At 53.8% G+C, this 27,897-nt stretch overlaps 13 protein-coding genes across 13 annotated transcripts; 7 read left to right on the forward strand and 6 right to left on the reverse strand.

The window, feature by feature from the left end:
* Positions 1 to 864: 864 nt before the first annotated feature.
* CLAFUR5_00014 (uncharacterized protein) lies at positions 865 to 1,320 on the reverse strand (the record flags this gene model as incomplete). Its single annotated transcript, XM_047899162.1, has 1 exon — positions 865 to 1,320. One exon carries the CDS (start codon positions 1,318 to 1,320, stop codon positions 865 to 867), a length of 456 nt encoding a protein of 151 aa, XP_047757163.1.
* Positions 1,321 to 3,455: 2,135 nt separating this feature from the next.
* On the forward strand, positions 3,456 to 5,164 carry CLAFUR5_00015 (L-saccharopine oxidase; the record flags this gene model as incomplete). The annotated part of the gene is made up of 6 exons (XM_047899163.1): positions 3,456 to 3,501; positions 3,556 to 3,600; positions 3,665 to 3,768; positions 3,822 to 4,820; positions 4,880 to 4,972; positions 5,027 to 5,164. 6 exons carry the CDS (start codon positions 3,456 to 3,458, stop codon positions 5,162 to 5,164), a joined length of 1,425 nt encoding a protein of 474 aa, XP_047757162.1.
* Positions 5,165 to 6,061: 897 nt separating this feature from the next.
* Positions 6,062 to 7,158, forward strand: CLAFUR5_00016 (Nicotinamide/nicotinic acid mononucleotide adenylyltransferase 2; the record flags this gene model as incomplete). The annotated part of the gene is made up of 2 exons (XM_047899164.1): positions 6,062 to 6,826; positions 6,880 to 7,158. 2 exons carry the CDS (start codon positions 6,062 to 6,064, stop codon positions 7,156 to 7,158), a joined length of 1,044 nt encoding a protein of 347 aa, XP_047757165.1.
* A 516-nt stretch (positions 7,159 to 7,674) lies between these two features.
* Positions 7,675 to 8,739, forward strand: CLAFUR5_00017 (Lactoylglutathione lyase; the record flags this gene model as incomplete). The annotated part of the gene is made up of 1 exon (XM_047899165.1): positions 7,675 to 8,739. The coding sequence occupies one exon, from the start codon at positions 7,675 to 7,677 to the stop codon at positions 8,737 to 8,739; it is 1,065 nt and encodes a 354-aa protein (XP_047757164.1).
* A 250-nt stretch (positions 8,740 to 8,989) lies between these two features.
* Positions 8,990 to 10,842, reverse strand: CLAFUR5_00018 (D-3-phosphoglycerate dehydrogenase 2, chloroplastic; the record flags this gene model as incomplete). Its single annotated transcript, XM_047899166.1, has 2 exons — positions 8,990 to 10,311; positions 10,362 to 10,842. 2 exons carry the CDS (start codon positions 10,840 to 10,842, stop codon positions 8,990 to 8,992), a joined length of 1,803 nt encoding a protein of 600 aa, XP_047757157.1.
* A 356-nt stretch (positions 10,843 to 11,198) lies between these two features.
* On the reverse strand, positions 11,199 to 11,768 carry CLAFUR5_00019 (uncharacterized protein; the record flags this gene model as incomplete). Its single annotated transcript, XM_047899167.1, has 1 exon — positions 11,199 to 11,768. One exon carries the CDS (start codon positions 11,766 to 11,768, stop codon positions 11,199 to 11,201), a length of 570 nt encoding a protein of 189 aa, XP_047757156.1.
* A 468-nt stretch (positions 11,769 to 12,236) lies between these two features.
* On the forward strand, positions 12,237 to 12,990 carry CLAFUR5_00020 (uncharacterized protein; the record flags this gene model as incomplete). The annotated part of the gene is made up of 2 exons (XM_047899168.1): positions 12,237 to 12,275; positions 12,334 to 12,990. 2 exons carry the CDS (start codon positions 12,237 to 12,239, stop codon positions 12,988 to 12,990), a joined length of 696 nt encoding a protein of 231 aa, XP_047756066.1.
* A 295-nt stretch (positions 12,991 to 13,285) lies between these two features.
* On the forward strand, positions 13,286 to 13,525 carry CLAFUR5_00021 (uncharacterized protein; the record flags this gene model as incomplete). The annotated part of the gene is made up of 1 exon (XM_047899169.1): positions 13,286 to 13,525. One exon carries the CDS (start codon positions 13,286 to 13,288, stop codon positions 13,523 to 13,525), a length of 240 nt encoding a protein of 79 aa, XP_047756067.1.
* Positions 13,526 to 13,935: 410 nt separating this feature from the next.
* Positions 13,936 to 15,289, forward strand: CLAFUR5_00022 (putative endo-1,3(4)-beta-glucanase; the record flags this gene model as incomplete). Its single annotated transcript, XM_047899170.1, has 3 exons — positions 13,936 to 13,971; positions 14,023 to 14,328; positions 14,378 to 15,289. The coding sequence occupies 3 exons, from the start codon at positions 13,936 to 13,938 to the stop codon at positions 15,287 to 15,289; spliced, it is 1,254 nt and encodes a 417-aa protein (XP_047756068.1).
* A 2,469-nt stretch (positions 15,290 to 17,758) lies between these two features.
* On the reverse strand, positions 17,759 to 19,252 carry CLAFUR5_00023 (uncharacterized protein; the record flags this gene model as incomplete). Its single annotated transcript, XM_047899171.1, has 1 exon — positions 17,759 to 19,252. The coding sequence occupies one exon, from the start codon at positions 19,250 to 19,252 to the stop codon at positions 17,759 to 17,761; it is 1,494 nt and encodes a 497-aa protein (XP_047756069.1).
* Positions 19,253 to 19,899: 647 nt separating this feature from the next.
* Positions 19,900 to 20,963, reverse strand: CLAFUR5_00024 (F-actin-capping protein subunit alpha; the record flags this gene model as incomplete). Its single annotated transcript, XM_047899172.1, has 5 exons — positions 19,900 to 19,935; positions 19,984 to 20,475; positions 20,524 to 20,613; positions 20,667 to 20,782; positions 20,903 to 20,963. 5 exons carry the CDS (start codon positions 20,961 to 20,963, stop codon positions 19,900 to 19,902), a joined length of 795 nt encoding a protein of 264 aa, XP_047756070.1.
* A 523-nt stretch (positions 20,964 to 21,486) lies between these two features.
* Positions 21,487 to 23,365, reverse strand: CLAFUR5_00025 (N amino acid transport system protein; the record flags this gene model as incomplete). Its single annotated transcript, XM_047899173.1, has 3 exons — positions 21,487 to 22,478; positions 22,544 to 22,805; positions 22,865 to 23,365. The coding sequence occupies 3 exons, from the start codon at positions 23,363 to 23,365 to the stop codon at positions 21,487 to 21,489; spliced, it is 1,755 nt and encodes a 584-aa protein (XP_047756071.1).
* Positions 23,366 to 25,603: 2,238 nt separating this feature from the next.
* CLAFUR5_00026 (Major facilitator superfamily multidrug transporter) lies at positions 25,604 to 27,505 on the forward strand (the record flags this gene model as incomplete). The annotated part of the gene is made up of 1 exon (XM_047899174.1): positions 25,604 to 27,505. One exon carries the CDS (start codon positions 25,604 to 25,606, stop codon positions 27,503 to 27,505), a length of 1,902 nt encoding a protein of 633 aa, XP_047756072.1.
* Positions 27,506 to 27,897: the final 392 nt, after the last annotated feature.

Consider the following 27,897-nt stretch of genomic DNA (forward strand, 5'->3'; position numbering starts at 1 on the left):
GTCTTATAGCTATATAATTAGCGCCGAGGCCTTCTTACCTTCTAGCTATTTTCTATAGAGCTAAGTCGCCTTCTAGATTAGAGAGTTAAGAGTGACCGGGTTGTCCTCTTAGAGAGTACGTAGGTGACCTTAGTTAGTTAGGTCGAACTCTTTAGGTATATTATAGACTAGGATCGTAAATTGCTTCGTTAAGACCTTTACTAATACCGTAACCTTAGATACCTACTATAGCTATACCTCTAGGTGCCTCCTAGTAGTAGCAGAGCTAGTATAGATCTATAAAGTACCGTTAGACTATTAGTTCACTACGACTACCCCTAGTTAATTAATTCGCTAGGCGAGCTTCTTATTTAATAGCTTCGTAACTTTAGCCTAGTCTTCCTTTACTATAATATAGATCGTAACTATATCGTACGTTAGGCGGAGGCCTAGCTATAGGGGTGTTGATTCCGGGTGGCCTTGTTAATCGCCTAAGACGTCGTCCTTATTTCGTATTACTCTCGGTAATACGATAGTACTAGCGCCGTACGTAGCTAAGTAATTATTACCTAGAGAGACCGGTATAGGAGCTGATCGTTAGTTTCTATGCTTTTTGCGTCCTCTATAAGTTGCTGCCAGTTGTCTTGGGGGGGCTTCGCCTGTGGAGCCGTAGGCGTCGGTGGTGCCGTAGCCTGGGCTACCATTGCCTAGGAGTTGCCTAATGTAGCTAGGCACCTCCGCGGCGTTTGGAGCTGAAGAAACAGGGTGAAGAGAACTTCAAGCTGTCCAAATTGAATGAGGTAGAACTCCCTCAATTCTAGGGGCAGTAGCCTGCTTTGTAGATCGTTGGAATGGCCTTGGTAAGGGCTTTCGAATGTGTCGTGTTTAGCGATGGCGCCGATTCTCGTAGTCCCCCGTAATAAAATACTTATGCCCAATCCTCTGACTCAACGCCGCCCCAGGCCACAGCGCGATAAGGTATCCAGCATAGAACACCACAAAGAGATCATTGTACTGGTTCTTCGTCATATTGACATCGTCGAAGATACCCATCGTACTGGCCTGGGATAGGGTCGACTTGTCCAGGTGGATGAGGAAGGCAATCCACCATGTCTGACTGAGGAGGAACCAGAAATTCTTGCGCGTGAGCTTCCGTAGTCCTGCTGCGTCCAAGGGGGCGACGCTGTCTTTGTGCTGGTTGTAGAAGATTGCTGTATCGTCGAGTTCGCGCTTGGCGACCACGCGTAAGTTAGCGCTATCTGTGCGGGCAATGTCCTGGCCGTTTGGAGAGCCGTCCGGTCGAGTGGACTCTGCAAACCCTTTCTTCTCTGTGATGGCCATCGTCGCGGGTGTGTCGATGGACGGTACCTGTCTGTGTCCAGTCCAAGTCCAAGCATTTGTCAAGCCCTATATAAAGAACCCAAGAAACATCCTAAGAAATCCTTGACGGATCTTGATGGCCTTGTCGTCCCAGGGTCGTACTCCCTTCCCTCCCTCAGACGCTCAACCACATGCAGCCAAGACCCTTTGAGTCCTCCCTAGCACTCACCTTCAGCCTTGACCGGGCAAATCTCCACGCCACGATGCAAACACTAACACACCTCACACCCAACTCCCTTGCCGCCAAGACCATGCCAAGGCCCGCGAACATCCCGCGCAATCCTGGCCTGAGGTTCATCAAGGTGTTCTCACCACGCTCATCGGCGCTGAGCGACTTTCACACGTGCCATCACGGTACACAAGAGGTTCATTTCAAAGTTAGCCGTGTCGGTCCCCATGCACCCGCGAAGCGGGTGTTGGACAACCCAGTGATATTGGACACCTCAATAAAACCACGCTTTCCAACACGCGTATCTTCCATTCAACACGCGTTATCTCATCAATATGGTTGCTTCCATCTATCGTGAAGAAGAGGAGCTCATCAGTGAGGCCGTGCAGTGGTACTGCGACGCGTCAAATCCAGGTCCTGTCAAGCAGGTAGCCGCCAACTGGGGTGTCGATTACCAACGCTTCAGAAGACGACTTCTCGGTCACAACTCACGCAGCACACGGCCGCGTACGCACACGGTGTTGACAGACGATCAAGAAGCTGTTCTTGCAACCTACTTGAGGAGGTGTGACAAGATAGGCGTATCCGCGCGACTCCGGATGGTCCAGATCAGCGCAAATTCGATCCTCAAGCGATACCATACTGGACCTAGATCACCTCCAATTGTGAGCTCGAAGTGGCCACAACGATGGCTCAATCGACATCCAGAATGGAAGAAGGTGAAGCAACAACCATTGGAAGCAGCAAGAGCAGCGGCATGGGATATTGGTGACCTTGAATCCTGGTACAGCAAGCTGTGGGAGACCTGTCAAGAGCATGGCATATTGCCTGAGGACATGTGGAATATGGACGAGACTGGCTTCCGCGTTGGTGTTGCGAAGAACCAGTACGTTCTTACGCAATATCCGAAAAGGAAGAACTTCCTTCCTACTGCCAACAACCGTGAGAGCTGTACGGATGTTGTTGCTGTCTCAGCAGCTGGGCATGTGATTCCAGCCTTCCTCATCTTGATAGGGAAGATGCACCTGAATACGTGGTACCAACACCTTGAAGACGACACGGTTGTGGGTGTTAGTGATTCTAGATACACGAATGACCTTCAATCCGGAGCCAATATTGGCTCGTGCAAGGCAAGACCTAGCTGCTCTTCGATCGAATAAACGAGTCTCAATACCGGAGCCGATTGTCAACGATAAGCAGCTTCCAACAACAGTGAGGACCTTCGGTCGATACACTGCTGCGCTTATAGCTGATCCATTGATAGATGAGTCTATTAAGCAGCGACTGGAGCCACTCTTCCGTGGAGCCCAGATTGCTATCGTTGAGGGCGCCGAAGCAGTAGCTGAATTGGACAACACCACGGTCCGCCAGAACGCTCGCAATGCTCGCAACACTCAGAAGAGACAACACCTTCAGCGTGGAGGTGTCATGAAGGCTATCAACGCAAGAGCTGCTATACAAGAAGGTGAAGAGAACACAGTAAAGCAGCTTGAAGCCCAGCTAGCACGTGCAAGAACAGGTGAATTGAGACACCGGATAAGCAAGATTATGAGCTATATCAAGGGGACATACAACAGACCTGCTTATCCAGTGGAGAGACGGAAGATTATGCCAATATGGCTTGCCTGTATGGACGATATAGCCAATAGATAGTTGAATACACCTCATTGATATCGTTGAGGTGTCCAATATCACTGGGTTGTCCAACACCCGCTTCGCGGGTGCATGGGGACCGACACGGCTAAGTCGTTTGCCAGTGTTACGTTGCCTCGGACGGAAGCCCCAATAGGAAAGATGGCCGGTTGATCAATCACTTCGCTCCGAGATAACTTGCTCACTGCGCCGCAGAGCTGCAGATGTGGCGGAAGCCTGCACTGCACTGATTGGGCTTGCTCGTTTGGTTTGCGTGATATCGTCTTCATCAAGTATGAATATGGCGGAGGTGGGAAAGAAGCAGGTAGCTATTGTTGGTGGTGAGTGTACTTCCCATGAGTCTGCAACGACGTACGCTGACTTTCGTAACCTAGCTGGCGTATTCGGCCTCTCCCTGGCATTAGCACTGCAGAAACGAGGTGAGACATACCTTACGTGATCCTCCATAACCGTAATGGACGGCTTTGCTGACTGTCACGCCAGGCCACCGCGTCACGGTCTTCGACAGATATCGTTACGATGAAGCGCATTACCAGCCTTTGAGCTCAGACCAACAGATCGCAGCATCAGTAGACCACAACAAGATTGTACGCAACTGCTCTCGACCTCATCGACTTGTCACTGATCATTGTTGTAACAGTTCCGCGCCTCTTACGGCACCAAGCTCCACTACCAACGTCTCGCTTTAGAAGCTCGCAAAGCGTGGGAGTCCATCGACAATGCTCGCCAGGATGCAGCTCATAAGCTGTTCGACCCATGCGGGATGCTTCGTGTCCAGCCGACGGATGAGCTCTCGCCACTTGAAAGGGAGACGCTAGCCAGTATGGAGCGGGAAGGGCTGCGTGACAACCAGTTTGTCGAGGGTAACCGGGAGGATTGTGAGCGTGCCAAGAATGCCGGGTGGGATGAGAAGTTGCTGAAGTTTAGCATTCCTGATGAACCGGAGGGGAAGTCTTTCGAAGCAGTGCTTGACTCGCTGGCTGGGTTCACTAGGTGTTCTGATGCTTGTGCCCATTTTTTCACATTGGCAAAGAATGCCGGTGTTGAGTTCGAGTTTGGTGACGCAGGCGCCTTTGAGAGCCTGCTCCATCAGGACGATGATCGCACGCAGCGTGTTATTGGCCTAAGGACAACTGACGGCACCAACCACCACGCCGACGTAGTCGTCATCGCCGCTGGCTCATTCTCGACGCAAGTCCTGCCCGATCTAGCATACCACATGGAATCATCAGCTGGCAGCATCGCCACCTTCAAGATCGAAGAAAGCGAACAGGCACTCTGGGACAAGTTCTCACCCGAGAAGTTCCCCGTAATGACCTGGAAGAGTGCCAGCCGCGATGAGGACGGACGAGATCGAGGTAGCGTATACGTCCTGCCACGAACGCCGGATGGACTTCTGAAGATAGGCTACCGCGGCGTCAAGTTCACCAACTTCCAGCCAGCGCCCGAAAATGCTTGTTTCACGCAAGAGGGGAAGTGGTCAATACCATTACCAGCGGCGGAGTGTGATGTAATACCGGAGAAGGCAGCGACGGATATCCGGCACTTCGTTGAGGTGTTCCTGCCAGAGTTCAGGGATGTGCCGTTCCATTCGACAAAGCTGTGCTGGTATACCGATACGCTTGACAATTCGTTCCTGGTGAGCCAACGACTCACTCTTATCCAGTGGTAATGTTGCTGACAGACGATACCTCGTAGATCGACTACGTGCCAACATACGCTGACAAGTCAGTCTTTGTCTGTACGGGAGGCAGCGGGCATGGTGCGAAGTTCATGCCAGTTCTGGGAGAGGTGAGTATTCTATGTATCTGAAGTACACCGCAAAGCTGACAAAGGTTGTGCTAGCACGCCGCAGACATCCTTGAGAATGGCGATGCAAGCGCTACGCCGATGCGACCACACTGGCGCTGGAGAGACGATGTCCCGAGAGGTAACGGCCTGCAGGAGGGTCCGCATGGTCCTCGTAATATTGGCAAAAAGTGAGCGACTGCAGCTTCGACAGACCAAGCCATTGATATGCGTAGCGTAGAAGACAGATGCACAAGCCCCATCACAGATGCCTCTGCGCCATGTCTGTTCCCTTTGCATATCCCACTGTCTTGGGCGAGCTCTTGCCTCAATCTACTCTTGCATTGTTCTTTACTCAAACTATCGTCTCTTTCTGTGTCCGTGCTGCTCGTTCGTGCCTTCTCACGATGATGCTAAGCAGGCTCTGTGCCATGTGGTCGGGATGTCTCCCGACATCTGGGCGGTGTGCTTTCCCGTCTCATTCTCTTCTTCCATCGGCGATCTCCACGACTCTTTGCTTGTCCATCGATCCATTGCTATGGCTTGACTGCGAATCACGCCAGGGCATCTCAACACAATGAAGACGTATCGTTCACGCGACGGCCGCGAGCTCGCCTGGTCTGGCCCCTTCCGCGGATCTGGGCGGCCCACAACATTGGACTTTGTTTGCGCGAGCACGGCAAGCACGACATGACGCTCTGGTGGCATCGTCTCAACATGCACAATCTTTTCTGAACGATCAGGTCGCTGACGAGATCGGACGACAAAGGATCTATAGCAGGCTTAGCAGCAACATACCGATGAGCACGTGGACAGCCTGGTTCCCTTGACCAGATTCCAAAGTCACTTCACTTCCCTCGCGCCGCCATCGCAGCCCCACTTTCTCGGGCTACCACCGATCTGTCGGCATCTATGTTACGGCCCTGCAGGAAGGCTTGGTAATTGATCTCTCACCTGTTTACTCACTCATCTGCAAACGCCAACGACCTTCTTTCGTCCTCTCAGACAGCGTCTCACGCCCGCGCGACACAGCCTGCACCGCGCACAAAGCCACGGCCATCCAAGGCAACACTTCCCGCCCGTCGGCACTGCATGTGCCTGCGTGCCCCTTTGCGACATCCACTGCGCTGCACCCAACCATTTGCCTTGTCCTCAAGGCAGCACCTCCACTCGCGATTGCCCTTTCGACTCATACCGCAACGTAGCCTCAACCGACGACACATATACACCCCACCTCCTCCGCTTGACCACAACGTCAAACTATCTGGACTCATAGACTACGAAGCCCCGCCGATACCACTCACAATGGCCGACGACATCAGAGGCGACATGACTCTGGACGAATACGAGTTCCCCAACAGCCGTCTGCGACACCGAATCTACGATGCCGAGCGGACACCGCTCGTGCTCATCGCTTGCGGTTCCTTTTCGCCCATCACCTTCCTCCACCTGCGCATGTTCGAAATGGCGGCCGATTATGCCCGCTTCAACACAAAGTTCGAGGTAGTTGGTGCGTATCTGTCTTGTGTAGGCGACGCGTATAAGAAGACGGGTCTCGTGAAGGCAGAGCACAGGATCAACATGTGTACATTGGCAGTGCAGCAGAGCAGCTGGATCAGTGTTGACCCATGGGAGGCGCTTCACTCAGAGTATCTGGAGACTGCGAAGGTGTTGGACCACTTTGATCATGAGATCAATGAGGTTATGGGAGGTATCGATACACCGGTCGAAAAAAAGAAAGCCAGAATCGCGCTGCTGGCAGGTGCAGACTTGATTCAGACGTTCAGCACGCCAGGCGTCTGGTCGCCGCCTGACATTGATTACATCCTGAGGAACTATGGCGCATTCATTGTTGAGGTAGGTCACCAAGAACACTGCTCTGAGGCGCAACTGTGCTGACATTTGAACAGCGGTCCGGCACAGACATCGATGAAGCTCTCGCAACCCTACAGCAGTGGAAGGACAACATCTGGGTCATCCAACAACTAGTCCAGAACGACATATCGTCCACCAAGATCCGACTGTTCCGCAGGAGAGACATGTCGATCCGCTACCTGGTGCCAGAACAAGTCGTCAACTACATCGAGGCTCACGGTCTGTACGATGAAGATGGCGCTGCAAGTACTGGCAGTGGCAGCGGCAAGCAACCAGGCGAGAGCTCTGGCGTAGCTAGCTCAAGCAAGGGTTGATCATCGCCTCCAGACGACTGTGTCTTGAGCACAATGCGATTGTGCAATGAGCGATGAAGCGGGTGTTATGGAGTTGGAGGCAGCGCACGCTTACGAATCAATGATGATACACCAGATGCTGTACAAAAGGGTACATGAGGCTCTCTACAGAAGGCCTAGCTTATCGTACCGAGTCGCTATGATAATGCTTGAAACCATGTTAATCGCTTTCTTCACGCATGCTGCACCATCAAGGTCATGGAAAGCTTCATTGCATATGGCAGCTCTTCGACTTCACTTCACTTCACACTTCGGTCTGGACTTCACCTTTACGACATGACGTTCGATACCTCTGCCGTCTACACGGGATATTTGAAATATCCTGACAGTGCTCTACGTCAAGCATCTGCTGCTGATGGAAAGGCCGATCGAGGGGTCTTTCCACCAGTGCGGGGTTCAACGTCGTCACCAAACAAAATGCAACAAGCATTGAAGAACATCTACTAAGCTCTCCGTCACCTCTTGCATACAACACATATGCTCTCAGCACTTCGACGAACCACTCTAATCACAAGACAACTCACAAGACCACCCACACCAACCAGACCATCCTCCACCGCCACCACCGCCACAATGACCGACACCAGCAAATACAAATTCAACCACACCATGCTCCGCGTGAAAGACCCCGTCGCGTCCGTCAAATTCTACCAACACCTGGGCATGTCCCAAGTCAACAAATTCTCCTTCCCCGACAACAAATTCGACCTCTACTTCCTCGCCCACGACTCGCCCAAGTCCGCCTCGCACGGCAACCACTGGACGGACCGCGAGGGAATCATCGAGCTGACGCACAACTACGGCACCGAAAATGATCCCAATTTCACAGTCGCCAACGGCAACAAGGAGCCTGGCAAAGGGTTCGGACATGTCTGCGTTAGTGTGGACAACATTCAAGCCGCGTGTCAACGTCTTGAGGACGCTGGCTACAGATTCCAGAAAAAACTCAAGGACGGCCGGATGCACCACATCGCCTTCGCGCTCGATCCAGATGACTACTGGGTCGAGATCATCGCGCAGAACCCCGTCGACAAAACTGAAGACGTCAAGTCGACGGATCTTCAGACATACCGCATGAACCACACGATGATCCGCGTCAAAGATAAAGACATCAGCCTCAAATTCTACCAAGACGTCCTGGGCATGACGCTCCACCGCACCTCAGAAGCAAAAGAAGCCGGCTTCAACCTCTACTTCCTCGGGTACGGGCCCGCCCCCTCCTCGGACGACACCTCCAACGGCGTCAACCCTACCGCATCCCGGGAAGGGCTCCTCGAACTTACTTGGAACTACGGGACCGAGAAAGAGTCCGGACGGGTGTACCATGATGGAAACGCTGAGCCGCAGGGGTTCGGACATATTTGTGTGTCTGTTGATGATTTGGAGAAGGCGTGTGAGCGGTTTGAACAGCAAGGAGTGCAGTGGAAGAAGAGGTTGACGGAGGGTCGGATGAAGAATGTGGCGTTTGTGTTGGATCCGGATGGGTATTGGATTGAGGTTATTCAGAATGAGAGGTATAAGGAGGCGCCGGGGAAGTATTAGACGTGGTTTGGGAGGATGGTATCTGAAGGTAAAGGCTCGAGGAACTAGCTCTTTCAGAAAGGACAAGAAGCAATAAGATAGCGGTCCAATTCCACCTGTAGATTTTTGAATCTATCCGCTATACCACAAGGCCGTCTGTCTGTACCGTGTTGAATCCTCATCCTCTCCCATTGACCAACTCGCCCAAAACGCCGCCAATACCATACCATACCAACCCATCCCCATTCCCCTGCCCAACTCACCGTCACCCTCACTTCTGTAAAGCAACAACACTAGCCTCCAGCACTCCCTCCTCCCCCAGAATATCCTTCCTCACGCTCGCATCAATATCCCTATCAATGCCCAGTATCATGAGCGCCTCATTCTCCTTCCCATTAGCCTCGCCATCGGAAGACCCGTCCCTCCCCTTGATCCCCTCATCAATAGGCGCCACGCTCATGAATCGGATGTTGACACCAGCTTTTCCTAGTCGTCCACCCACAGTTCCGATCTTGCCGGGCTCGTCGTAGTTCCGACAGATCAGGAGTGTACCCTCGGGGACGAAAGAGGTGCTGAAGCGGCCCAGGCGGGAGATGTAGGGCGTGTTACTCGAGACGAAGCCGGAGATGACTTGGTCTTCGAGTTCCTTCACGCGACCCGTAGAAGTTCTAACGGGTTCAGGGCGTCTCTCATCGCCGCCGGCGCCACGGCGCGCAGAAGGAGATCGAGGATCGAGGCGCGCGCGGAGCGTGACGGAGGCGGAGTAGCCTTCCTGCTCGACTTTCTCGCGCGAGCGGGATTCGTTGATGAGGATTCCGCGTTCCTTGGCGATGAGCTCGGCGTTGACGATGTTGATGTTTGTATCTGCCGAGTCCGTGATGGGCGAGACGAGGCCCTTGATGAGGGCCGCGAAGAGAGGTTTCGTCGTCTTCGTCTCCGCGAGGGAGCCCTCGTAGACGAGGTCGAAAGTGGTACGGACGCGGCGAGCGATGTTGTCAGGGCCGAAGTGCTGAGTGTAGAGACTCCCCATGCGTTCGAGGAGAGTGACGAAGGGACGCAGGGTGCGGTACTCCTCTGCCATGATGATAGGGGCGTTGACGGCGCTGCGGGGGAGCTGGCCTTGGAGGATGAGGAGGACTTGTTCGCAGACGTCTATCGAGACGTTCTCTTGCGCTTCGACTGTGGAGGCGCCCAAGTGGGGTGTTGCAACGACTTTGGGGTGGCGGATGAGTTTGCTGGCGAAGTCGTCTTCTTTGGGTGGTTCTGCTGTGAAGACGTCGAGACCTGCGCCGCCGATCTTGCCGGTTTCGAGGGCTTCGAGGAGGGATTGTTCGTCGATTATGCCGCCGCGTGCGACGTTCAGGACGCGGGCGGTGGGTTTCATTTTGGAGAGCTCGGAGAGGCCGATCATGCCCTTTGTAGATGCGATCATGGGAGTGTGGATCGTGAGGAAGTCGGCTTGCTCGAACAGCTCGTCCATGGAAGAAGCTAGCTCAACATTGGCTGCTTCGGCAAGCTTGACGTTGGCATATGGGTCGTATCCCAGGAGGTTCATACCCAGTCCACCCGCAGCACGAGCAACGGTAAGACCGACTACGAATGGTCAGTCAAGATATCTTGCCTTCAAGCATGTCAACACACACCTTTGCCAAGACCGATGATGGCCAGAGTCTTGCCCTTGACTTCAACACCAGTCAACTTGCTCCTCTCCCACTTGCCCGACTTGATGCTGACAGATGCCTCTCCGATATTTCTGGCGACTGCCATGAGCAGAGCAATGGTATGCTCGGCAGCGGCATTGATGTTTCCCTGCGGACTGTTCACAACAATTACACCATGCTTCGTGGCTGCGTCAAGATCGACATTGTCGACACCGACACCTGCTCGGGCAACGACTTTCAGCTTCTTTCCAGCCGCAATCAGCTGAGCGTTGACCTTGGTCTCAGAGCGAACGACGAGTGCCTCGTAGTCTCCAATGATCTCCAGTAGCTGCTCCGGTGAGAGACCCTTCTTCTCGTGAACGTCCAACGAAGCTTGCAGCAGCTTGAGGCCATCTGGCGATACCTTCTCAGGTATGAGCACCTTTGGCCGCGAGCCGCCGTTGACTACAACGTCTTGAGGCATGGTCGTCGAGTACCTCGGTACAGACTTGGTATGCTGAATGGGGATGAGCGCGTATGTCAGTGGGTGCCAAGTCGAGGTCTTGTCGTGTCGGTGAATGTTTCCCGGTACTCGAGAGCCCCCCAAAAATATTCAAGTGCTCTGCCGCAGTCGGACGCGAAAGCACGGCAGGCGGTCCAATCCTGCCTGCTGCTGATGCGCCTCATCCAGGTGCCTCGAACTCTCATCATCCCCGCGTCTCAGGACCCCACCCCCACCTTGTACGTAGCTGACGGAGAGCTGCGTGGCTGCATGCACATCATGTCCACTACTGATCACGACTCGACATGCATCTGCAGTGCGAGATCTCTGCAGACGTCTCAGAAGACAGCGGTGCAGCCTTCCACTGGCATCTCAAAGCCCACTTTCTGAAAGTCGCTGATGATCGCAGCTGCCAGCGCTTCCACTTTGTTACGCTGTAGCTTCAATACATTGGCAGCAATCGCACTGGTGCCAGTCTTGTTAGACATGATCGATGCACCATCACCATCGTGCGGCCACGTCTGCTGCGTGCCGTCTGCACTTTCTGCCGTGATACTCTTTTGGAAGCCAGTTCGACGTGGTGGGACACCGCCTTCGAGGACCAGCAGAACTTGATTTTGGAGCTTCCTCATGATGGTGTTGCTTGTGTCCGATTCGATGATTAGGATGTGCAAAGAGCCTGTTGTTCCGTTGTCCTCGCGGATTTCGCCGTCAAAACGAGGATCCTGGTGCTCGTGCTCCTGCCAGGTCATAGCGGCTACGGCGGCCTGCTTCCTCAAGCCGTTGATGTTTGCTGGTTGGCTATGGGCCAGCAAGGTGCCATTTGGTGTCATGACATACCACTGCTTGCATAGACGACCATCTCGATTGTGCGAGAGCAGGGCAGTGAGGGCTTTGACGTTCAACATCGCGTCGGAAGTTCAATTATCGGATTTGAAACGAGTATTGCCTATTCTCGTGGCCTCTCGACTGTTTCTTTCCGCTTTGAATAGTCCTGAGGTCTTCAAGGTACACTGTATAGTGCAGGTGGTGTTGGTGTGGTGTTACCTTAGGGATGGTGGCTGGAGATTCGACAACTTCTCTTCTCTTCCTGCACTGTTCGAGTCCTGTGTCCCTGCGTCCTCGCCTTCGACCATGTCTTTCGAATAGTGGGACGATGTTGAAGGGTATGGCTGGAATCTTTGTCGTCCAGAGGCGCACTCGAGCCCAATTCGTGGTCCTGTTCGATATAGAAACGTGACCAATAGGGACCAATACCGTGGACAAGGAGGCCGCCTGTGATGACGAAAGGCAGACCCAAGATCTGCCATCATCCCTCACCTTGAATCCTTCACCACAACACAAGGAACTTTGCAAGGCATCGACGAATTGCAAGCATGGCCACGGTAGCATTGGTCGGAGCGACAGGCTTGGTGGTTGGTCGCATCGACCTCCTCTCGCAACACGAGACATGAAGCTGAGCAATGGACACAGGGAGGAAACATCTTCGCCACCCTCCAGAACCTCGACAAAGTCAACAAGCTCTACACCTTCTCGCGCAAAGAGCTCGCAACCGACGCGAAAGTAACACCAATCGTCTCGCAAGACAGCACAACATGGCCGACGCAGTTCCCGCCCGGCAGCGACATCTTCTTCTCAGCACTAGGCACAACACGAGCGAAAGCCGGCGGCTTTGAAAACCAAGTCAAACTCGACCGCGACTTCAACATCGAGCTCGCCAAAGCCGCCAGAGCAGCAGGGTCGAAGGTCTACGTCCTCATCTCCTCCTCGGGCGCCAGCAGCTCCAGCCCCCTCGGATACCCAAAGATGAAAGGCGAGCTGGAAGACGCCGTGAGCGCTATGGACTTCGAGCACGTCGTTCTCGTGCGCCCTGGCCTGATCGCAGGTACAAGAGAAGAGGCGCGGTCGGGACTTAATGGGACGGCGGAGCTTGGGCTGAGGAAGTTTGCCGGGTTGTTGGGGAGTATAAGTAATGGGTTGAAGGACTTTTGGGCGCAGGATGCGGATGTGATTGCGAAGGCTGCTGTGCATGCGGGGCTTGATGCGCTGAATGGGGGGCAGAAGGAGAAGGTCAGGGTGTTGGGACAGGCGGAGATTGTGAGGTTGGGGAGGACTGAGTGGAAGGCTTGATCGTGGTGGGAGAGTTTTGATACCCGGGCGTGTGTGCCTATGTGTAAGTGTAAGGTGAGGAAGTGTTGTATGATGCGCTGAGTCAGTATGAAGATACATCAATTGTGTTGGATAATCGTGCATTCAGGTGTAGATGCTCGATGATGGCGGTCGAACGCGGGCTTCTCCAATGCGCTTTCCTCCTCTGTTTGCCTCCAACAACAAATCCAAAACATCCCACCTCAACTCACCTTCACCCTCCATCGCATGTCCTTCCCAATCTCCTCTACCTCATTCACAACCACACTCGCTCACAATGCAGCTCCTCCCCCTCCTCTTCACAACCCTCACCACTGCCGAATACCTCCTCCAGTCCAACTTCACCGGTCCATCTTTCCTCGACAACTTCGACTTCTACACCAGCTGGGACCCGACATTCGGCTACGTCCACTACGTCGACCGCGCCACTGCTGAGCAGTATGGCATGATCAATGTCAGCGTCGCTGGTGGGCCTGCTATCTTCGGCGCGGAGCATACTCAGGTGCTGGATCCGTAGGCCGCCGCCTCTCGAACTTGGGGAGATGGAAGCTGACGTTGGCAGTGATGCGAATCTTGGACGCTTGAGCTTGAGGCTTTCGACGAAGCAGAGTTGGACCCAGGGGCTGTTCGTCGCGGATATTGCTCATATGCCAGGGACAGCTTGTGGACTGTGGCCGGCGTTTTGGTCGCTTGGGACTGGCGCCGATCCTTGGCCGGCTTATGGTATGCACTGGCACTGTCTTCTTGGAAGCGTACACTCGGAGCTGACGGACTTGCAGGAGAGGTGGATATCATCGAGTACCCCAACCTGGCGTCGAATAATCTCATGGCACTTCACACGAAGGAGGGATGCAGCGTGGCTGGTGCTGATCAGACTGGTGAGCTTGCCTGGGAGCTGTGCATCAAGAGGAGTCCCACTAACACGCCATGTTCACAGGTACCGTCCTCACGAACGACTGTGGCGTAAGCTACGCCTCCTGATGAACGATGCTTCCACCTACTAACACCACCCAGAAAGACCTTGGCTTCGCGGGCTGCTACAGCTCACCCACCAAACCAAACAACGCAGGCACCGACTTCAACGCTGATGGCGGCGGTGTCTATGCTATGGAATGGACCTCTGCAGCCATCAAGATTTGGTTCTTCCCTCGCGAACAGATTCCTGCCAGCCTAAAAGGTCCCATACCACCCGACCCAACGACATTCGGCACTCCAGATGCAAACTTTGCGGGCGGCTGCGATATTGACAAGTTCTTCTTCAATCATTCTTTGATCTTCAATATTGAGTTCTGTGGGAGCTGGGCAGGGCCTACTTTTGTGGTGAGTGCCACGATCAATCTTCGCCGAGCCACGGACTGATCATGAACAGGACGACGGCTGTCCAGCACTTGACCCGACCAATCAATGGCGCTCGTGCAACATCTACGCTGCTACCAATCCGCAAGCATACACGGAAGCATACTGGGCTGTGAACTATCTTGAGGTCTTCACCTCTGCACCAGGGTCGCCATCTCCAACTTCGAGCTTCTTGTCTACGGTCACACCCGCTGCCAGCAGTACTTCAGTGACCGACAGTGGCGCACTGGGTGCACCAACGACACCAACGCAGAGTCTTTGGCCACCGACGAGCATCACCACCAGTAGCACGTCGACTTCAAGTCCACCATCTTCATCGACTGAACCACCGCCATCTTCGTCGACTTCATCCTCGTCATCTTCTTCGACACCATCACCGGATCCCACGACGTCGACTTCGAGTATCTCTACCTCCTCACCAAGTTCTCCATCGCCATCGACCACGCTACTCTCGTCTTCAATCTCATCTTCGAGCACCTTAACAACTTCAACTACGGCCGCGAGCTCCAGCCCGACGACTTCGCAGCAGCCGCCAACGCCATCGTCGACCGCACCACAGGTTATTACGATCCGCACCACCACGATCGTGTCTGTTCCAGCAGCACCACCGTCTACCGGAACGGATATCATCACAATTCACACCACCACAACCGTACACGTTCCGGCATCATCACCGTCCCATCACAAGAGAGCGCCTACAGGCCCACCTCCTGGCAATGACATCGGTCCGCTACTGCGCCCTTCGCACGCCACCAAACGCTTCGATCCGGAAGATCCTGACGAGACACGAATCCCGGTCAGCTGGACATTCGAGTGCTGCTTCGAGTACGCATCCCTCCCGACAGGGAAGGGCAGTGCGTCCAAGAAGTCGTCTGATGATGATGAGCACGCCTTCCCAACGGCACATTCGAAGGCGATGTCGTGAGTCGATGTTGCGGCAGCATGATACGTCTTGTTGGTGTCAGAAGCTTATGCTTTACGGCGTCGGCTGAAGTGTCTGGCAAGCAGATATGTTGGCTTTGCATAATGTCTAATGCTTTGATAGTGTTCAAGAATGCAGCTGTACATATGTATCATCAAGAGATTCGAGAGGAGATCACTCTTCTCCTTCCTCTTGAAGCAGTACGTTTGCGCCGTATGTCAATGACGGTTCGCACGTGGGTGTTCACGCAGGATGCCACCTCCATCGTGGAGGCAAAATCTGATGAATCTTTTGAAAAACGGTGCCTTCGACCATTGTTCCTGGCTCAGTGGCTCAGTGGTATGGCCGCGCTTACGGCCACCGCTACTGCAAGATATCAACAAACAGGATCAACGCTGAATAGAGGCGTTTGTTCGCTTGCTGAAGGTGCCGCTTATCGCTGCTGGACCAAGGGCGATCGTTTTGCTCTTTTTGCTCACCAGTAATGCTCGGGCGCCTCAAGTATTGCACTGTGTCTTTTGCTCTGCCAATGTATGCAAGGCCATGAGACTGATCCTGGATCTGGAAACCCCACCTTTTGGCCAAGGTCATGGACATTTGATCACATCCCATCTGCGGGGCCTTGACTTGTGTGTAGACGCACGATCTTGCTACCCTCGACAATGGTCCCTGGATGGGCTGGGCGGTGGTATGGTATGGAGATATATGGAGATGTACATACATTCTTGCCGTTGGAGAGGCTATATGGGATTTGGGCCTGTCAAGTGATGACACTTGCGGTGGCCGCAAGCTCGAGGCTTGATCTCTTGGATATAATAGGGGTGGTTGTTTTGCTTCTCATTTGGACATGTATATGGAGCATTAATGAAGTTTAATTTTTTTGCCGTTTGGTGGGAGAGCAGGAATCTCTGGACGATCAATGATCCATGACCACGAGTGTTGGTGATGTGCCATTCCCCAAAGCCAAGCTATATGTACGATCCCGTCCGAGTAGTACTTCGACGATCGCTCCTGGCTGCATGGCGTGGGTACACCACTTCATCCTGAATGGTGAAAAGTGTGTACTGCTAGGGGTCCTGAAAGTGGTGGTGATTCATCACTTAACATGTCCGTTGATCTACCATTTATATGAACGGCAACATGTTTTGCACCCTCGACAATCGTCCCTGGTGAGATGGTGTAGATCATCTGCGATCTAGTGCCCTGGGCCATCCGCCCACCCGATGGGCATGCTCGTCGCGTGGCGCCCTCTCTGGCATGACCATCTCGCCAGGGGTGGGTTTCTTTCTGTTCTGCCTCGTGGAAGTGTTCAGATCATGCTGCAGCGTCTGGCTAAATTGGTTTGGCCGTGGCAAGGTTCCCAAGTGAATCCATCCTAGCGCCCGTTGTCGAAGCTGATTTAGTTAGTTTTCGCAATACACCTATCCGCTACATAGCCTCCATAACTTTATCCAAGGCACTCGAGCCTGCATGGTCCTGAGGACGACGCCTCATCAGCACCATACTCCAAAGCACACCTCGCTAAGACCGCAGCTGGTCGTTCAGTCGCCTGCATTACCTTCTTGGGTCGACCGCATCCTCCTCTGCCACGCTGCCTTGGGGAACTTCATCAACGAAAAAGAAAGTTCCCATCACACAAAAACCGATCCGCATTCACCACCCCTCCCTGTCCTGGCTCTGACAACGCCTCCACCTCCTGCCCATCCGCCATCCCCAACTGCACAACACCTCTGTACTCATGCTAATGATGAAATCCATAGTATTCGCAAAAGTACACATCCCTCCAGCTCACAAACGGCATCGCCACAACTTGCCAGTAAACATACTTTGAGCCATCACATCCACGTGACATCGCTCCATTACTCTGTGCCCTAGCCACCAGCACAGCCTTAAGCTGCCTGAGACGCATGCGTGTGGCGTTGGGAGGGATCCAAATACTTGAGCGGATAGTGTTGGTTGTTAGGGCTAGATTTCTAGAACGGGTTGTGTCGACACCGTCTGTCGAGGACTTGGAAAATGTGTGGCTAGACTCGATCGAACTAGAGACGTCCTCGCCTTTGGGCAGAGATTCGTCCAACAAGGTATCGCGAAGTGCGAACGGGTCATTAGCCTGATCTCTGGGATTCTTGGCGGGAGAGGGACCTCATAAGCTCCACAACACTGAGTCTGACTTTCGGGGGAGCCCTCGAGGTTCGTCGTAGTGAAGGTCTCTGACCGCGTGCTCTCACTGCTGGTGGGCGGGGACCAGTCCCCCGGGGTTATTGTTGTTCTGGCGTAGAGATAATGAGTTGTACCGGAGAACGTTGGCAAAGAGCAGATTCGCTATGTGCACCATAGTGGACCCAAGCGTGAAAGCAGCTACGATGCCCGTAGGCGGAGAGCAGGTCCGATCAGAGCTCCACAGGCTGGTCGAGTCGGACAGTGTATGCTCTGTGCTTGAAAGCGGTGTTGCTGCCAGGTGAAATGCTTGACCTAAGACTCGGTGCGTGGACGTTCCGCTATCAACAGGTCGACACACGTACACGATCCTTTCTCGCCCCGCGGGTCACATAGGCAGGCCAAGAGTGGTTCGTCGTCGGGCGATATCAACCCTTGCTGAGCGCTGCACCGTACGAGGACATCGCCGTCTTGAGTCCCTCGCGGTGATGCAAACACCTGCTTCAATGTCCTAGTTTCCTTGTCCGTGGTGATGCAGACTGGCCCACTGTGCTCGGGTGCAGTGGTGTTGATGTCGGCAACAAACTCATCATTAGAAGAAAAGACCGTGCCGTCTGTGATGCCTGGTTGCTTGCAGCAACGGCAGTACGGATACTCTGCCTTGTCGACAAAGGACTGGCTGTCGCCGCCGTTGATGTAATCTTGGCTGCTAGCATAAATCCTGCCGCCGTTATTAGAGCATACCTCGTGGCATGCGAAAGAGGATATTCCAACCAGTACCTGGCGTGGGTCAAAATGGCTGGAGCGACTTGTGATCACCGACGCGATATCTTGTCTCATAATGCCCGAGTGAGACCCCGGTAGGAAGTCACTATCATGCGCACGATAGTGACGCTGATTGAGGAAAGCAGCCACGGGTGTGCGGATGCTATTCCCCATTTTCGTAAGATCGACTGTAGCCACAGAGGGATCAGACTGCGCAGATTGGTGGTACTCATCTTTGTCGAAGTCTTCGAGAAGGCGGCTGTAGACGCTGACGTAGTCTGTAAGGACCTGCAATAAAGGCTTCATGTAGTCGACCGGAATCCTGACCCTTGCCTCGATCGGTACTAGAGACAAGAGCCCGTAAATTTTATCCTGTACAAATGTGCATTGCCAATCTGCGTAACGCAAGATAGCATCTGCGATGCTAAACACCCGCCGATCCTGAGTCAAACGGCGCAACGTCGTTTGTGCGGCTGTCAAGACTTTGGAGGCGCGAGTATAGTCATTGGAGAAGTCGAGCAGAGCTCGGACATCCTTTGATAAGTCGCCGATCGCCTTACACTGGAGCTGCACGGCGTTGATGAGACTATGCCACTTAACAGTGCTGTCACCACAAAAGACCTGCAACGACTTTGCGAGCAGAAACTCCTGGACTGTCCATAATCGCCGGAAGTATGTTCGGCCTGCCACATTGCATAAAAGGTCGAGTATACTGTCTGGACTCTTTCTGTCAAACCCGGGCTGTAGTAAATCTGAATCTGAATCACCTAAGCATATCGCAACCTTCCTAGCTTGTGCGTAGACGATATTCATCATACCGACTTGAAGCACCTTCTCGTCATGACTGCTGTGCTTGATGCAAATAGAGTCAATCCAGTACCATTGGCAAACGTTGTGCAAACGCATCTGCCACAATGCAAGCCAGCAATTGTAGCCCACCGTAGTTGGTACTCCGTCCACTAAAATAATCTTATTCTGCTTTGTAGACTGCCAGGTATACGATATCGCGACATGTTGACCAGCTACATCGCCGGTGGCGTGCATGGAGAGTGAGCAGCTTAGCCCCTCGCCATTGTGAGTGCGGGAATGCACAACACTCAAAAGTTGTGTCTGTCTCCGAGCGTCTCTCAGCACTGAACGTCCTGCAAGCTTCGGTATTGTCAGTGGCAGCCGTGTGGGTCATCTAGCGGTCCTGGTGTTACTGAGTTGTGGTGCAAGTCGTGAGGTGTCTGGTGTACTACCGGGCACTGCGGTCGCACCGAACGGGAACGAAAGGTCAAGCATGTTGCAGCTGAATGCTTGTCACTGCGAGGTTCGATGCTTGACATCGCCTGAGGAGAAGTTATGAGCTGAGCATGCAGGTGCTTATGCATATTCCTGCAACGCCCCACCCAAAGGGCAAAATACGTGCATTGCCCTATGCCGAATAAGGAATGAGGTCTTTCTGTGTACGATATCGAGGTTTCGTCTCAGCTCGTCAACAGTCCCTGTCGGAACTTTGACGGTGTTCTTACCTCTTGTACTTTCGACCGAGGCCAAATGCACAACACTCAAGTCGAAGGGCTGAAACGGTGGATGGAGATGTGCTGTGGGATAGTTCTACCGCTTCAACTGTTTCTTTGCCATCAAGGCCACGCGCACTGAAAGCTGTCGACAGCCTCTGTTGGGTGTGCCTGATTACTAAAATGTCATCATTTGGAGCGACCTCCGCCGATGTCCTGACCGAGCTGAAAACCGTTAGCACATAGCGACTCCATGAAATTACGAGCACTTACTCTGTACCCTCCGATCTTCTCCCACTCCACCTTCTGCCTCGTCACCGGCAACTGTCTCCTCAAGCCCTTGAAGCTTCCCTCCGCCAACTGTCCAAATCCTCTATTCAGCTCTTCCTGAAACATATTCTCCGCCTTCGCAATCTCTCTCACAACACTGTCCGCAGCACCGCTCGTGTCGACCTCGATCTTCTTGCTCGTGCTCATTCTCACATTGCCATCCTCATAGTAGTGAACATCCGCCTTGACTGTGCCCGACAGCGCGTTGGAAGACGGATCAAGAATGTATGTGCTGCGCCAGCGGCCGTTCCAGAAGTTCTGTGGGCTGTATTTGTTTGCGACGAGGATCAGGGCGATGCCTGAGTCGGTTAGGTAGACGCCGATTGTGGAGGAGGGGAAGTGCTCGGTGCTGAAGGTGGAGAAGGACTTGATGAGTGAGCGGACGAGGTCGGAGTGCTGGCCTTCGAGCGGGTGTTGTTGGGTGTTCGAGGCTTTCTGGGAAGTGTTAGTGCGCTCTTGACGTGCTGGTCATGGTTGGCATACTTGTGCTGCGTGGTCGACCTCGAAGGATGTCTGGGATGCGGTGTCAAAGTAGCGGTTGCCGCCCAGTGAGTTGTACTGGCTGATGAGCGTCTGCCATAAAATCAGCCTTACGTTTCCCACTATACGCTGTCGCCATGTCTCACGCTCTCGCTGCTGCCTGGCAGCTTCACCGTCGTGTACTGCTCTTCATTGTACTGCTTGAATGCCGGCTCGAGCGACGAGAGGAGGGCCGGCTGGTTGCTCGCTAGCGCTTTGATGTCTGTCGTACTGTTAAGCAGGCGATCGATCGGTCAGTTGGGTCTATGGCGTACCATTCACCACAGAGGAGAGCTGCGATTGTCAGCCCGTTTCATGTTCACATCAGGTAGGCAGTGCCTACCGACCTCTCCTGGTGGTGCCGACTGAATGAACGAGGCAACAGTCGCCTCCTTAGATCCCATTGTGACGGCTGTGATTTCGTTCTTTTGTGCTTGCGGTCGGTCGAGGTGGGAGCATGTATATGGAGGGTACAGGTAGGTCGCAGCATTGGAAGTCGGCCACATGTCGGAAGAAAGATTGCCCACATCCGAGGCCCCACCTTTCACAGTTTCAGCCTGGGTATGCATGCAACTACCTGTGTCCGGGGGTGCTGTTGCTCTCCTCTTCGAAGCTCATCTCTTCCTCTTCATCGATCGGAACTAACACCGACATACCACGAGGCGGATGATAAGTCCATACCGTAGCAGCGCTTCCACTCACGCCTCCGGACATACCACAACAGCATACGCTATCGGCGCAGTTCTTGTGAGGGCGACTCGCCAGCGGCGGCGGTCATCGCGGTCACTGGGGGAACTACATCCATATCACGGAATATGGTCTACGTGTATCATTGATGGTGGTGTGTAGGATCTACCTTTATCTTGCCTTCAGCTCCAAGCCAGATCAACTAAACTCAGAGCCCCCCAACAACCTTCCACCACGCCTCTAAGTAGAGTTACTGTTATCAGCACAACTCCAAGGACTCGTCCGACTCTCCGAATCCACAATCCCCAGCACAGCACCATAAGTACCCGCAATGGTGATGAAAGTACCCCCAATAATCATGAACAGACTGAACGCGCAGCCAGCCCACCACTTCCAACTCCGGTCCGTCCTCTTGAAGTTGTCATACATCCACATAAGCCCCGTCGGCTGGAAGCACGTCACCGTAGCCAGCAGCGCACCAACCAGCGACAGAAGCTGGTCGAAGACTGGAATTCCGGATCCGACAATGTACGCCACCACGGTGATGGTCAGAGTGCAGCCCAACCACGCGAACCAATGCGTTGGCGTGTTGGAGGTCAAGTGTTCGGTGCCACGCATGAAGCGCATGAAGATCGTCTTCGCAGGCATGTGCACGAACAACATGCAACTCGCCGTAAGACCCGGGAGGGCAATACCGTAGCAGATCTTCTTCATGAGCTGTCCAGCGGATCCGAGAGCTGGAGACGCGACGTACGAGCCGCAGTAGTAGTACACGACAATACCGATAATCAGGTACACCAGCGTAACAGCTCCTTGCGCGGTACAAAGCGACCGGGTGTAATGCTTCGGATTCCTCATCTCAGCATGACACGCGAAGAAAGCCGGCAAGCACGAAAACGCGAACACAATCGTTGACACGGCGGAGATCCCCTCTGCGAAGGTTGGCGCTCCAACGATCTTGTAATCGGAGACGTACGGGCCCGTCTGTGATGCTTCCGCAGGTCGGTCCTGGACTCCAGTGGCGATGGTAAGCGTGAAGATGGCCGTCAAGATTCCAGCGACGCCAGCCCATGCGATGAAGGAGACTTTTCCGAGAGTCTGGATACTGCCGAAGAGCAAGCCGATCAAGGCCGCGACGACGACGAAGATGGCAGTGCATGCGCCGTGCTCGGAGAGGGAGTTGAAGGCGATGGAGATACTCAGCATGGCGGATGCAGCCAGGAAGGTGAAGTCTAGGCTCACAAGTCAGTCGCGCGATCAAAAGCAATCTCAACATCTGCATGGATCTGCAACTTACGAAGGACAAAAGCCCAGAAGAAGAACTCGCGCCCGACCCTCCCAGCAACCATGCGACCAACATCATCGATTCCATACACATGCGGATGGTTAATTTTGAACTTGCCCACCATCCACGCAGCCCACGTCGTCATGAACGCAATCACCAGAATAATAATCACACCAGGGACCATACCCAGAACATCGAAAGCGCCAGGGATTCCAAGCACACCGAGGCCAACTTGTGTCTTGAACATGAGAATTGCAGAACCCGCCCAGCCGACCTGCCACGACGTCAGCGATCATTTTTCCTCGTCACGACTTCGCAGGACGATATACTGACATCCTTATAATTCGGCCCATCCTCATTGATTTCTCCAAAGACAGCATCATGCTGCCCGCCCACAGGCTTAATCACCTCAACATCACCCATATCGCTCGTCGGCACAGGCGCCAGCTGATCATCCTCCTGCTGCTTCTTCTTCTCTCCGAACATAGCTCGTACCGTGCCGTGCCGTGACGTGTCGTGAAGAGTTCGATGGGGTAACAGAAATGTAGAGCAAGGGCAGAAAGAACGTGCAGTGCGAGCGCAAAAGTCTAATATTTCAAGAATGTGGAGAATCAACCAACACAGACACACTCCCTTGAGCGCCTTGAGGACAATAATGCTGACAAGCTCGCAACCTGTGTCGCGCTTGGGTCCCTCGGTGTCGACTGTGATGGAATCTGTTACGCGAGAAATTTTGCGATAGCCCATGGGGTAGACCTTCCCAATCTTGGTTGACGCACGGCTACCGACGGGAGAAGAATATGGTATGGGGTTGGGAGACTGCTCCAGAGACATGGGTCCTGCGCTGCAGCACTTTACCTACCGGTGTGTTGTTGGACCCCTTTGCACAGTGCATAGTTGGGAGCTTGGCAGGGCAGGACATCCTTCTTCTGGATGCTGGGTCGTTTGCAATTGGGGTTTATAGTTTGGGATTGCGTTGATGCAGTGGACGGGAGGGTCTGGAGAACGACCGACGGAAGCAGGTGTGAATTTCTGAGTGGAGCCCTGCCGGCCGGGAAGGGAAGTGTGTTCTAAATTCTCGCAATTGAGTGTGGTTCGTTGTCATAACGGATTCCGAGCATCATCCGCGGATCCCGAGCACATGGCAGGCCAGTCCGGCGGGTCGCTTCTGTCAAAGAAAGAAGTCACCGTGTGTCTTGCCGCCGGATAGCGATAACATCTACAGTGTACAGTCAACGCCAAGTGATATCCAGTGCAGTTCAACAAGTGGTGCGACAGAATGTGGAGTGGTTTGCAGCCGTTCGCGTTGGCTTCGAACGATGCCCAAATGTCTGCCGATTGTAAGCGCTCTTCCACAAAATCATTGTCGCTGGCCGGTAAAAGACGGCGTGGAATCTCTCGGATGCTGCTGCTGCTGCTCGATCATTGTCGCACGCGATACTGCTTCCAAGGACGATGGAATGGCCTTGGCTGGTGGACGACTCTGGGGCACCGCGATGTGCCCATGATCCGTGAGACCTCGCCGAGGTTGGCAAGATGGCTGTGCCACTCCGATATACACCGCCATTGGAAATCGATCACTGCACGCATAATCATACATTTGGCGGCGCTTCACTTGCGACTTCGAGTGTCGCTTTGGGCGGTATGCTTATCTCTCAGATAGGTCTGACAGCCGACTTGATCCCATTAACATCCCAAGGCGCCATATTGCGACATGATGTAAGGCGCCTGGTAGCAACAGGCTTGCTCATGCTGCGTACTGCTCGTGGATCTCAGGAATGGCTCTGAGTTGTCCCTCATTGCTCTTGCTGATCTGGCCAGGCCAAGTTGAGTGCTGCTTCGGGACTCGTAATTACTGGGCACGGGATTGTTCCTAAAGTCGCTGGAGTGATAAGAAGCATCGGGGCTCAATCGTACGTCGCACGCATGCGGGAGCTGATCATAGAAGCTGTGCAGCAGACCGTCGCGGTACATGAGGTGGGCCAGCGCGATGCTACCTGTGCTATGTGATCGAGGAATGGCCGCGTGGGCATCGGCATCTTGGTTCGGGTGTTTGACACTGGCCGGTGCTATGTCTCGACAATAATAGAGGAGATGCACCGTTAATGTCGCACTTTTTCCACCTTGAATGACAGTGTGTCGTTCCTGGTCGGTCGTCACAACAAGCATGCGGAATGCTGGACAAGCCTGCAGCCACGTGCCTGTTGTCCCTGCGGTTCGGTTCGTGTTTCGAGGCAACGGTATGCCGCAGAGCCTCATCGGCGCTTGTACGGCGTTGCGTGGTCAGCAAGGGGAAGATGTTGGGAAACCAGCAAGCCACCAAATCTTATGCGACCATTCATAGTTCATACTACTACACGGACCAGGTACGCCCGTATCAAAAGGAGCGAATCCCGAGACTCGTGTTGAGAGGAACAGCCACCAAGTCGGCAAGTCGGCAGTTGTGCACCAAGCTCATCAGCAAGCAAGGGACTTCTGTGGCCACTGGAAACAATGCAGAACTCAATCTGGTGCACCATCAGACCCTTTGTCCATACAGATCACTTCATTCACACTCGCCACGGAAAGATCTCCTCAAAGCAGGCGCCGAGGCAGCCATTGTATCCGCCTGCAATATGCAAAAAGTCGGTATCGGTCGCAATTCTTGACCTTGCACCGACATGTGCATTACATCATTGCAGCCACAACAAGCGTTATGCAGCGGTTGTGCAGATGCGGGCGGCACATCAACCGACCTAGCGTCATGTCCCAATGTGAGGTGTGGCCGAGGTCAAACGATCGTCATGGCTACGGGACCTCGTGGCAAGGAACGGAGTTTGCATACGACCGTTGGGCTTGCGTCGAAACTTCTTCCATGGTGCATCACTTTGTGTGAAGATAATCCTACAGCCTCCTTCCAGCAGTTCAGGGCTTGACGACTTGACGAACGTGACGATATATTCTGGTTGCCGAGTCAACTCCGGAGCACTTTACTTGTGACTGGAAAGCATCCACCTGAATAATCTGGACAAACACGAAGAAAGAGTCCCTCACTACCAAGGCTCGCGACACACCCACAGATCGGGTCACAACATGGCGGACATGGAGGGCGGCAAGCCTGCTGGAAAGCCGGGCTCGATTCCACATAAGCGCCAGGTCATGGACAAAGCTGGCATCACGCCAGAAGTCCAGAACTGGAATTATGAAGGAAGTGGCACGCAAGAAGACCCTTACGTCGTGGTATGGATTGAGAACGACCCACGGAATCCCATGCTGTACAGTGAGACGAAGAAATGGAGCTTAACGGCGCTGGTCGCAATCGCCACATTGGCAGTCGCGTTCGTGTCATCAGCCTACTCTGGAGGTGCGCAGGAAGTCATCAGAGAGTTTGGCTGCAGCCAGGAAATCTTCACCCTAGGAATCAGTCTGTTCGTGCTGGGCTTTGCCATCGGACCTTTACTGTGGGCACCACTTTCCGAGCTCTTCGGCCGACAGGTCCTCTTCACAACTACCTACCTTGGCCTGACAGCATTCAATGCTGGCGCTGCCGGATCGCAGAACATCTGGACTCTCATCATCCTCCGATTCTTCGCTGGTGCCATTGGCTCGAGTCCACTTACGAATGCTGGAGGTGTGATCGCTGATATGTTCTCCGCAAAGGAGCGCGGTCTTGCCATGTCCCTCTTCGCGGCCGCACCGTTCATGGGTCCAGTCTTGGGTCCCATTGTTGGAGGCTTCGTCGGGGAGACTGTCGGCTGGAGATGGATAGAGGGTGTCATGGCCATCTTCACCGGCGTTCTTTGGATCGTCGGTACTCTCTTCATCCCTGAGACTTACCCGCCAGTAATCCTTCGTGCGCGTGCAAAGAAGCTTAGCGCCATGACCGGGAAGGTCTACAAGACGAAAGGCGACATCGACCAGGGCGAAACTACCATCGGCGAGGTCTTCAAGACGTCACTTTCGCGGCCATGGGTGCTTCTGTTCCAGGAGCCTATCGTCTTCCTGCTATCCATCTACATGGCTATCATCTACGGCACGCTGTACATGTGCTTCGGTGCATTTCCCATCGTCTACCAGCAGCTTCGAGGATGGTCTCCAGGCATCGGCGGTCTGGCATTCCTTGGTGTCGCAGTGGGTATGTTGACCGCAGTCGCATATGCTATCTTCGACAACAAGCGCTACTCCAAGGTCAGCGATGCATACGACGGCTTCGCGCCACCAGAGGCTCGCCTTCCACTGTGTATGGTTGGTTCAATCGCTGTACCCGTCGGTCTCTTCTGGTTTGCGTGGACGAATTACCCATCCATTCACTGGAGTGTGTCCATCATTGCAGGCGCACCCTTCGGCTTTGGCATGGTGTTGATCTTCCTCGGCATCATGAACTACCTCATCGACGGCTACACAATCTTCGCCGCCTCCGTCCTCGCAGCCAACTCCGTCCTGCGATCACTCTTCGGTGCGGCCTTCCCATTGTTCACCACTCAGATGTTCAACAACTTGGGTATCCACTGGGCTTCGTCGGTCCCAGCGTTCTTGGCCTTGATCTGTGTACCATTCCCATTCTTGTTCTACAAGTATGGCGCCAAGATCCGCGAGCGCTGCAAGTACGCCGCTCAGTCTGAGAAGTTCATGCGCGAGATGCAGAAGCAACACCAGGACGACGACTCTTCCGAAGACCACCCCACTCCAACGGATCAGGATGAGGCCGAAGACGAAGAGGAGACTACCCGTCACCAACACCCAACGGAGCCAGTCGAGGAGGTCGAGCGCCAGAACTCAATCACCGAGTCCGAGAAGGAAGAAGAGTCAGCAGGCTTCAAGCCCATCCGCACAACACAGAGCCGCACAACGCTCAACAGGAGGAACTCGCAGGGCTATATTGGCAATCCTTTCGACCTGGATCGTGTCAATACCAGAGAGAGCTTCAAGCGAGCGGGAGTTGCGAGGTCAAATTCGAAGAGTAGCTCGACGAGGACAGGACGGAGCAAGAGATAGAATGATACCCAGAAGAGTATTTAAATACAGGCATGGCATTTTTCACAGCGAGCGAGGAGTTCGGAAGCATTAAGCGAGTGCTGGGGTGTGAGTGTATAGAATAGCGTTTACCAGTAATGTTGAGATGAGCTATGGCTACTGTCGATACTTGTCTTTCCCTCCTGAAGGTGTTCTTCGGGTCTAATGCTGGGACGCAGGGGTGAGAATGCGCTCCACCTGTATGACTGACTTACCACCATTATCATCTGCCGGTCCCTGGCAAAGGTCGAAACAGTACAGCAACAGTGACATGACGGCGGCAGCTCCTTCCTATTCGAAGCAGCCGCTGGCAGGGATTTACAAGCCACTTTCCCAAATCAGGGCAAGTGCTTCCCGGCTCTGCTCAATACAGC

Source organism: Fulvia fulva, chromosome 1, assembly GCF_020509005.1.
Source record: "Fulvia fulva chromosome 1, complete sequence".
Taxonomy (NCBI): domain Eukaryota; kingdom Fungi; phylum Ascomycota; class Dothideomycetes; order Mycosphaerellales; family Mycosphaerellaceae; genus Fulvia; species Fulvia fulva.